Here is an 11176-nt window from a genome sequence, read left to right on the forward strand (position 1 = left end):
GCCCAATTCTACCGCCGCAAAGGTCTGGCAAAATACCAGAAGAAAGAAAACTCCACCGTACGCGCAGTCAGAATGCGCTTTACACTAGACTTGCGCCCGGCATATAAATACGGTTCATTGAGGCCTCTCAAATTGGTGTGAACGTGCGTTTGTCTAGATGTGGCCTGCACCTCTGTCGTATTAAAACTCTGACTTCAGATCAACACTGCGGTGAGCATGTTAAACAAGATGTGCGAGCAAATTCAGAGAATTTATTTTTATATCGCAATGTTCTTAGTGTGCCCACTAGGCGGACTGCTGAATTAAAGTTTCCCCTCAGTGCCTTATAAAAGTACAGCTACTGCGTCAAATATACTCTTGGGAGGCACGTTACCAAGATCCCTGTTGAAAAAAAGTGAGTTATACATTGAGAGTGGTACAAAAAACACTTTCTTTATGTGTTGGTCTATAACATTGGTGTCAAACTCAAGTCCTGGAGGGCCACCTTCCTGCATATTTTCAATTTCCCCCGGCTGCAACACACCTGATCCAAATGATCAGCTCGTCAGCAAGCTCCGAAGAAGCCTGATAAGTATTCTGCTCATTTGAATTAGGACAGGTGGAAAACTTGCAGGAAAGCAGCCCTCCAGGACCGGAGTTTGACACCTGTGGTGTAGAACAATGTTCAAGCCACAGAAACTATTCAAATGAGCCTTGAACATTGGCAATGTGTGTCGAGTGCAGATTGCATGTTGCTGCCATCTACTGGAAAAGAATGAGCTGTTCCATAACCCAAAGTCCTTGTGTCTCATGTTCCATCAAATATTGTTTTGCTGTTAGCACAATGACAGATACAGATTTCTGAGTAAAAATTAAAACAAGACTGTACAATGATCACTTAGTGGGGATTCAGACTGATTGAACCGCTTGCGGAACTGATTTCAAATAAAGCTGCATTTTTGTCCATAAAATAAAAACAAAATAAGACCTTTCACATTATCTTGACACTCCTCAAAAAGCAGGGATGTGTATATTTGGCTTTCCAGGTTCAAAGACTTAACTTTCACTGCAACATTGATAAAAATGATCACAAAATATCCAAAGGAGATAAATCTGAGTTGAACTATTCATCAACTGGCTGGACTGACTAAGTGCAGTAAAATAGTTGCTTGTTTATTGATGTAAGGTAAAGAAACAATTTAAAACGTGAGCTCTGTTCCATCAGAAAACCTTGTATGATATATTTTGTAAAACCTAGTTTGCATGAATTGAGCCTCATTGCATGTAACTTTTCAGTAGATTCTCTTACGACTTCCATATCGTTCCCAAGTAACCCAAAATGTTTCCATGTAAAAACTGCTGTTTTCTTGTGTAGCTCTCCCACAGTTCATTTTACCAATTCACCTTTGATTTGTGCCAAGAAAACGTCCATGGAATGGGAAAAAAAATAAAAACTGGACCCCCGGATACAGTTCAGTCACTGTCTGATTCACTCGAGCTGGAGGACGAAGAGGAACTTTCCTGTTTCTTCTTCCTGTGTCTCTTTTTATGCTTTCCATGATCCCGTTTGTTCTTCTTACTTTTCTTCTTTTGGCTTTTCAGTTTCTTTTTCTTTCTTTGTTCCTCATCATCAGATGCGGAGGGGGACCTGCCACGTTTCTTTTTCTTCCTGGTAGCTTCTTCGTCACTTGATGGGGAAGAATATCTAAAAAAACAAGAGGACTCAATGAAACGCAGACTTCTGCAAAGTACAGTAGTTAAGTGGCTTTTAAATTATTGTATGTAAGAGAAAACAAGTACGGTACAAGGAAAATGTAATTACAAGTAATTTTTTTTTTGATAATAAACAACAACAAAAAAACTAAATATCACTCAAATGTTCATTTCTAACATTGTACATGTACAAATGTTCCACTCCAGTAGAAATATAATTCACAATGAGTTTTTGCATAAAAAAGCTAAATTAAAAATTGTGGATTATTGTGGTTCATTTGGATGGCCCATGCGCCACTCCTCAATAATTTGGGAAAACATCATCAGTGAGAAATTTGGGGAAATCATCATGTAAAATGGCCTTGTGTTGTTCACCCACACAATGGAAATAACATACCTCTTTCTTGATTTTCTTTCTTTGTTCTTCTTCTGCTTGTGTTTCTCTTTTCTACGGTCATCATCAGAAGAGACTAAAACATGCAAAATCGGTGAGAAGTGCCATCAATAATCTTGTGGGCATACACAAATACCGATACCAGCATCAGTGTCGATACTTTATTTTATATACAATAGTACTCCTATTCTGACCTGGAAAAATATTACCACACCGATACCACATTACCAACCTGGCATTTAGCTTCAGGGCAGATGGGGTAGCAGCCACATTAGCCATGTGGAGATACTCAAGTAAAAATGAGAGACAAGACATGTATGGTAGATTGATTGGACAATCTAAATTGTCCCTAGGTGTGAGTGGGAGAGCGGATGGTTGTTCGTTTTTGGGTGCCCTGCGATTGGCTCGCAACCAGTTCAGGGTGTACCCCGCCTACTGCCTAAAGACAGCTGGGATAGGCTACAGCGACCCTTGTGAGGAGAAGCAGAACACCTAATGGATGGATGCAAGTCACTATTTACTAATAGTGACTTAATTATCAATCAAAAATAAGTGTGATTATTATGTTATCCATAATCGCCCAGCCCTACGCCACGTTTAAAAAAGAAATTGTTGTACTTTTGAACAATATTTGAGTAAAACAAACATTTTAACAACTAAAACAACTGCATTATTAAAAATTAGTACTTGGTATCAGTGAGTACGCAATTAATGAATTGTACTCTGTTGGAGGAAAAAAAGTGGTATCGGTGCCTAACTGATCTCACAAAACATGCAATGCATAAACAGACCCAAAAGCAACCTACAATATAACCATCCAATTATTGCCATGTTTACTAAACCATGTATTGTTCGGTATTAGAATGTCTTACCTCGCCGACCTGGCCCACTTCGGCCCAGTACTTCTTCTTCACTCTCCTCAGTGCTGGTGCTACTAACATCCAGAACAATGTCTTTCTGGGGGTCAACTCTCACAAAGTTTCTACACTCAAAAGTCAAATGGCCAGCTTGAAAAACAAACAAACAAACAGAAAAAAAACTTGAATGATTGGACAATAATGGCAAAAAGCACGATTATGTTATGCACAACAATTGAATGGGAGGAAGTAAGGCATCGGGATTGCTAGGAAACAAAGGAAACGACAAGGTTTTGTCTCTCTTAATTTAAATCGCAAACAGAACAATGAAGATCCAGACTGGGACGCACACGTCTCTAGTGACTATGGAACTTCTGATCGAATGTATACTTACGATATCCGCATTTCTTGCATCCAGCTCTAATGTTGTCCTTATTCGGGCCTGTTTAATTAAAAAGGATAAAAAAATGGGTACGTTGCAAATAAAACCGTGCACATGGGACGGAAAACTAATAGAAAATATAGGTATATTCTATGTTAGAATAGATCCGTAAAATATGAAGAATGCAGGAGGATGATTGCAAAAGCTTCACAACAGTACTTCAGTCTTTGCTTCGGCTAGTGAAACTTAGCAAGTTCCCGGAAGGTTCATCCACTCCCGCAGTGTAAAACAACAAAATGTATACTTAGAAACACAAAGGTACTAAACTGCTACGTACCAGGAACAGCCATAGTCGTGTGTTGACGAAGTAGATTTAATTGTTAAAGCGCGAAAACATCCATCCGAATGGGCAGAGTTCGCACTCATAATAAATCCGGCTAGAATTTGTTGTTCCGGATAATAATTGGTTCCACCTCATAAGCATTATTGTTGTTTCCTACTCAACTTCTGTTAATTTAGATAAATAAATATTAATTGTACATTCTGTCACTTATTGCTGATCACGTTATAATCGATCGTACAAATAAAATCCTTTACAAATAAGATTGCCACGACTCACAAGAAAGGATAAGATAGAAAGCCAAACGCCTAGCACCATTTATTACCACTAGGTGGCGCACTTTCAGCACTTTCTAAACATGTTTTTCTGGAGTTTACTGTTTAGTTTACTGAGGGTGCATATTTGCAAATTGAAGGAACAGATTAGATTTTTTTCACTCATACCTTGGCACCGGGGTTATGGATACTCATGCCACTTCTGCCTTGGCTCTGCCAACAACAAACGAGAAGTCCTGTCACCTTCAAAGATAAAAAAAGAACTTGGTTTGGTCAAGCGTTCCATAATAAAAACCTAGTTCTTATAAATTAGGTATGTTACATTGGAATATAAAGTAGACCTATAAGTGAGCAATAATATGTAATTTTAACTCTACTTAGTATATAGTGTAGAACAGGGATCACTAACATGGTGCTCACAGACGGGCATCATAGTCCTCAAGGACTGCATGAATAACCGTCAGGCCTGTTCAAAATATAAATATAATTTTCAAGGAATGATGATGAAATGATCATTTGAAAAATTTAAATACTGTCATAGATAAATTCTATAAATAAAATGCTTCATTTTAATATTGAAAGAAATCATTGTCACGATCAGTTTCTTCACAAAAATGAATATTATTGATATTAATAGTATAGAATAACATTATTAAAGGTAATTTCAGCAGATTTGTTATTTTAGAAGTGTGCATCATAGCCCTTTACTTTCATCGGTATCCAAAAATTAGCTGTCAGTTTCAAAAAAGTTGCTGACCCATGGAGTAGAGGTAAGTTAATGAGAATCTGTCTCAGAAGGCCCTTTATTGTCATTGTACTCAGTGTACATCGAGATTGGAGAGCTCCCCTCTCCAGTGCAATATAACAAATAATTTAATTAAATATATCAATTTTAAAGAATACATAATTAAATATAAAATAAATATGAAATTACATAAATAAAACACATTATGTTGCAGTTCTACAAGGTAAGGGTAGTTGTGTGCAAGGGTGACACCAGCTGTTTACGGATTTTTAACTAAAATGAGTTTTCATAATTTTATTTAATTTTAAAATCCAATATTACTTATAAAAATGTGTATCCTTGTTAAAAAAAAAAATTACTCAGAGTCTCAGTTGGTGCTGGTGGGGGAGGTTAACCTTTCTACTCACCCTTAATTGTCCTGGATTCAGGTTGACTTTTTTTCCACTTCAAGGCAGTCGGCCTCAAAGCCATCTGGATGAACTATTTTTTACACAGGATCTGCGTGAAATGGGTTCTTTACTTTGAGAACGTGGAACTGTTGTGATTAAAATGCTTAAGTAGAAAAAAAACAAGACATCCAGTGTGTTTTAGAGTTACATTTTACTGTTAAAGATCTCTTGGGCTTTTAAATAGGCTTTAGTGTTTCCCAGACCGTTACAAACCCTCTGACAGCTTTGCCTTCTCTCCCTCAAACTAGCATAATCAGAGCAGTTTAAACATTTCCTCGTCTCTATTTTGGTGTGCAGTAATTCAATGCATCAAACTTTCATAGTTTTCAGAAATAATATTTGCTCTGTATACCTGATTGCTTTTCCAGTTTAGTCTGTTGTGGTTTCTAAGGAGGTTAATTGAAGGCAGCCAGCAAGAGTCACACTGACAGATGGAAAATGTTGTCAGAGCACCCACCCCACCACACACACACACACACACACACACACACACACACACACACACACGCTTGATCACATCATCAAGCTAAAATATAGAAGACAGTGCTACCTACATACCTACATTAGTTCCATGAGGTCTAACCACAGACCCAAAATGGAGTTTAATCCATAATACCTCTGTATATTTTTCCTAGACATTTTCGTCAGAGCTCAGGTTTAAAAGCATTTTACTCATTCTGACTAAAATGGGACATGAGGTGAAGAGGTTTTCTCGGCACTACTATTTCTTTCATGGTCATTATTTGAAACAGCATCCACTCGCTTAAAAGAAGAGGCCTAAAAATGATGTGTTCATAAATATGAATTTGCTTCTGCAGACAGGCTTGTTCAGATAATTGTTGATGTCTCTGCCAATTATAAGACATTCCGTTGTGTCTTACAGCTGCTTCTTTCCTTTCATGCTTGTCTCAACTTCTTTGTTATGTCATTAGTTAAAATTGAGTACAGCTGTCAGTTGTGTCTTTTTTGTTTTTTTCATAAAAAGTTTGACCCCACCTTCCTACTTCGACAGATATAATTGCAATTCATTTGCAATAATATTGAAGTGAATCAGTCGGAATCATCACTTTGATCACTGACTTCATCAATTTAGTTTGAACTTTGATAGGAAGAAATTGTTTAAATGTAAATTTATGTTTGTGGTGTTGTGTGTGAGTATGAGCAGTGTTCAAAGCAAGTAAATGCAGATTAATTTGGACTGCAAGGGTTTGATGGACAAAATTATTGACTTTTTCCTGAGTCGGATCTCTTAATAGGCTTTCTGACATCAAAAATGAGTTCAACTCCCTCAGTGCTAGAGATGTCTCAATGAGGTCGGAATCAAGATCTGAGATGCTCCACAATCATTTAAATTCAAAGTATAGCGTCAGTTTATCCTGCACTGCGACAGCGCTGATCAAAGTGGTGAATGATATCGATTGGAACGCATGTGCAGACAAAATCTTAGTCCTACTTGACCTGAGTGCTGCCTTTGACACAGTCGATCACGTGATCCTGTTACGGAGGTTAGAACACTTGCTGGGACTTCAAGTCTGGAAGACAGAATGTACTTGATTGAAATTGGTAACTAAAAAAAAATAATGAAAAGAGGACGCGTAATCATTCAACTTGAAACTCTTCCTATAAAACTTTAAAATAAAGTTCCAAACGTAGGGATAATATTTGGACTCAGACATGAGTTTTAACTTACAGATCATATCAAGGAAGAGCAATAGTTTCTAAACCTGACTCAGAGAGCTCTAACCTTGTACATGCGTTTGTCTCCAGCAGGTTCCAGTGGTCCCCAACCACCGGGCCGTGGACCAGTATTGGGCCAAGCCGCACAGATGACAGAAAAAATAATAATAATTGCAGTACTTCTGGTTTATTTATGATTCAATGCTAAAAATTATTTTAATTTGACAGACTTCTCTCCATTACATCGGACTCCCTACGCAATCAGATCTCTAAATTCTGGTATTATTTTATTTTATTTTACTTTATTTTACTTTATTTAATTGGATTCTATCTCATTTTATTTTATTTTATTTTGTCTGTGACAAACCTCACACCTCACACATAAAAAAAAAAAAAAAAAAAAAAGAAGAAAATCAGGCTTTAAACGGTTTTGGTCATATGTGTGTGGTCCGCTCCAATATTCTCAACACAGATTACCACATATATGAAGATTCTGTTCTACTACCAGTCTATAAAGCAGACCTCCTGGGCAGAGCTCTCACATGATCACAGGAAATGTCACAAACACAAAGATGAGCTGACATCTCTGGGTATGCGCTCGAGTGCGCAAAAGGAACGTCTTAAATCTTTGGTCGATTGAAGTCTAGTTCCCAATCCCACACTACACCCTACGTTCCTCATTGAAGTACACACTGGGGTGCATGCACTGAAGGTCACAAAGTATGGTAGATACGCTAGGACAAAGGACGTAGGTGAATTTAAAACAATGATTATAATTTCACATATACAACTATGTAATAATACGATATGAAGACTTGAAGAGAAATTCTTTTTTACATGGGCCGAATGTCATTCATTTCCCTCTTTTTTGGTCAAATCTGCAGGGTAGAATAAGGCCCAATCCCAATACCATCACTTGCACCCCCCTCCCAACTGTCACAGACATCTTAAAGATGTTTTTCTGTGTGACAAGAAAAACTGCTTGTGAACATCTGGCAAACAGCTCAGCAACCTTTTGCAACCTTCACCGCTCAGTGAGATACTGACTGAGTGGTCTCCCACCATTGAGGTCAACCAGAGAACCATGGTACTTATTTGGCCACTATGGAGAGGAACAGTTTACTAGAAAAGGATGAGCATTTGCTCAACTGAACAATTTGGCCCCCACCACTCCATACGTTTGAAATGTTTTCTTAAACGCTGAGACCCAGGGGGGTAAAACTTGCAAACCAGGGGTACTCTGGCATTGCTCAAAAAGTACTGCATTTGTACTGTATACTTTATGCTTTATTGATAAATTACAATATAGTGCCGACTGCAATCAAACGTCAGTTGCACCTCACTTCACAGTATATCTGGACAGCACCTGGCGCACACAGTGGCCATGGTGGAGGATGTTTTTGGACTTAGGCCCAACAGGCGTCAGTAAGGCTCCACCATGTAAATAAACCTATGTCTGACCTCAAGCGCCAGAGTGTGCAGTCTCCTGACCACTTGACACAATGTTCCTCCCACAAGCATGATCCTCAAGACTGGGTGGCCGTGCGGGAAAAGGAAACTCGCTTTGGCAAGGATTCAGAAAAGTAAATATAAGCCCTGTCGAACAGGCACCGGAGTCCAAATTTACACCCGACAAATGATTGGACATCTTGATTTATTGACATTATTGGACTTGGCTTTTATTTATTTGGGCTCTGACTTTTCCTCAAACGCTTGTAGCCATTATATCCATTATTTCACAGTTTTGTCCATAGCAGGTCTTAAGGCAGACCATGAGCCACATCTTTGGAAAGTAACTTTATGAAGTAAAAAATTAAACGTAAGCTAAGCGGTGCTTTTTGATATACAATGTATCTTTCTTTCCAGAATCTTCCTGCAAATGTGAAAGGTCTGTAATGAGGCGCTTTGATGTGGATGGGATCTAGGCTAAGCGGGAAGCTTAGTGGTGAGGCAGGGAGGCAAAGAATATGAGGCAGTCAGATACAGCATGGATGTGTGTTGATTAAAATTCTCCTTTATTTTGCCGCAGTTCAAACGCCCCACCAATCCTTCTAGTTCAAATGCGTCGTTTTTGTTTTTTTTGTTGGTTTATTTTGCTACATAAGCCTACATTTCAAGCCAACATTTAAAATATTAGTCTGTGTGTGTTGATTCCTCTTACCCAAGGATTCCCAGCTGCAAAAGTTGTCTTTCTTATTTGATGAACACCTTTGATGCAATGCTGACAGAAGGTCAAATCGAGCATAACAACTGGTGCATCGGGATTTGCGTAAGCGGCATTTTTTAATGTTATGTTTGGAAACTCTTAACTCATTTAATCACAGCCATTTCCGCGAGAGGAAACCCCTCAATTCCAGCGTTTTTCTGGATTTGGACTGATTTTGCGAGACCAACAGAATATTCAGTTCTAATGCTATGAAAACACAGAGCTATGACGCAAAAAAAAAAAAAAAAAGGCTAAAACATGTAAATATGTCCTTGGGAGGCGGAGATGACCTTTTTTTATCAAGGTTTATTTATGTCTTATGGAATGAATGAGATAACATTATTCAAACTCGTTTAATGTTAAATGCCCCTTTGAGGTACAAGATAATGTATATTTTTTATATTGTCACAGTCTAATAAAAAGCATGAACCATACTTTCAGATTATGCAGAGGATTTTCTTTCGTACGATTTCTTTGAGGCTGTACCGTGTTCCATGTTTTCAAACTTGATTGAGCTCCTAATTTGCATTCTAAAAAACTCACAGCACATCACTGAATGAAAATGTCACAGAAAACACGAATACTGAATTCAGCCACAAATACACTTATTTTGAAATTTGGGCCTGCTCACTGCTGCATGACTGGCAACAGTTAATTATTTACCTTCCGTCATCTGGTGCAGTAATATTTAATTCTGCCTGTCATTATATGTGGCTGGCGTAGATAGATGAACAAAAATACATTTGTAAACACTAATACTTTTTGAACAAATTAATGAAATAGAATAATTTCCCCTAGGACCCCTGATGATCTCTCACGGCATATGAGTGCGTCACAGCACCCAGGTTGCCAATCAGTGCGTTTGCACAGCTGCCACTGATTCAAAGGCTCTCGGTTGAAAACTCAGCCTTAGCTTTTTGTGTGGTGCTCCGGCTGTTTTCCGAAATGCTAAAAACATGCATTGGGTTAATTGACGGCTGCAGGTGTGGGCGAGAGCATGAATAGTTGTGTGTCTGGGTGGATCTGTTTGAGATAAAAACAAAAAACATCACATTATTATCTTTTGGCTGCTGGAAAACCAGCATAAAAAAAATCTCAGAGCTCACTGCCACGCTTCAAGTACTGACAGCTGCTATAATAACTGACTGTATGCACATTTGCCTGGATGGATGAGCCACAGTAAAACCAGCCCACAGCTATATACACTTATGATTTGGACTTTCTCTCTGGGGCCGACCCATGACGAACGGACAGAGTAACATGTCTTTACAAGTTATTGTATCATGTTCACGCATGCCCCCGGTGGCATTCCCAGTTGATGCGGTGTTGGCCTCTTTTCCCCAGATTGCAGAGCTAAAGTTCAGTTTGACCGCAGTTTTGATTAAGCACTTGACTAACCATTAAGCCTTGTTGGCAACGGTTGAGCGGCTGGCAGAAAGGAGAGATGCTTTAATGAGGTTCACGAGGTGAGAGTCGACCCTGCCTGAAATGTGATTCCTCTGGCCGTGTTGAACAAGAGTCGGCTCAAATCACCTCATTTCACACGTTAGCTCTTGTGCTTGCGCGGGAGAGAAGCATTTTCATCCTGCAGGCGCTTTTTACCAACTCACTGCAGAAAAATGCTAAACGTGAAGGAAAAAAAAAAGTGAAGTTGATTGGGTGAGAGGGGAAATGTTGGTCTGTTTTTAATGCAAAGCTAGAGGAAGGAGGTGGAAATGGAAATGCAACCATTTTCCACTCATATGAAACAGCACATCAAGACTCAATCATTCTCAAGAACTGCATGAGCTTTCTTTTCAACGGGAAGGGGGAAGAAATGGAAATAGAAATGGTTATGATTTGCCTTGTGTTGGATGCCAAGAAAAATGGTGTAGCAGTTTTCCCTCCTACTCATTTTTCTCCCATATTTAAGCCGGCTGCATGCTGCTGGTAGACATTTACCACATCAAGGGCCCATTCAAGTTTCTATCACTCGCGTTTGTGTGAGGGGTGGGGGGGGACTGCATTAAAGTAACCCCTTTAAAACAATAAAGAGAGGGTGGAGAGGGGTTGTGATGCTACAGTACTCCTGTGTGGTCTCTGGCCCCCCCCCCCACCCCGCTTTCTCTCTTTTTCTCTCTCTCACTCTCTCTCTCTCTCTCTGGTTCCTCCCTCTCTCA

General features: G+C 39.0%; 1 protein-coding gene and 1 long non-coding RNA gene across 2 annotated transcripts; both read right to left on the reverse strand.

The window, feature by feature from the left end:
* Positions 1-413: 413 nt before the first annotated feature.
* On the reverse strand, positions 414-3814 carry srek1ip1 (SREK1-interacting protein 1). Its single transcript, XM_088314215.1, has 5 exons — positions 3663-3814; positions 3338-3385; positions 2959-3093; positions 2090-2162; positions 414-1684 (listed from the first exon to the last, which is right to left on the reverse strand). Exons 1-5 carry the CDS (start codon positions 3673-3675, stop codon positions 1453-1455), a joined length of 501 nt encoding a protein of 166 aa, XP_088170341.1. The 5' UTR covers positions 3676-3814; the 3' UTR covers positions 414-1452.
* Positions 3815-4114: 300 nt separating this feature from the next.
* On the reverse strand, positions 4115-5578 carry LOC148324223 (uncharacterized). The gene is made up of 3 exons (XR_015846256.1): positions 5487-5578; positions 5093-5237; positions 4115-4183 (listed from the first exon to the last, which is right to left on the reverse strand). It is a non-coding gene; the product is annotated as an uncharacterized LOC148324223 (long non-coding RNA).
* Between the last annotated feature and the right edge of the window lie 5598 nt (positions 5579-11176).

This window comes from Idiotropiscis lumnitzeri, chromosome 13, assembly GCF_059441095.1.
Source record: "Idiotropiscis lumnitzeri isolate Australia: NSW breed Sydney's pygmy pipehorse chromosome 13, RoL_Ilum_1.0, whole genome shotgun sequence".
In the NCBI taxonomy this organism is placed as follows: Eukaryota; Metazoa; Chordata; class Actinopteri; order Syngnathiformes; family Syngnathidae; genus Idiotropiscis; species Idiotropiscis lumnitzeri.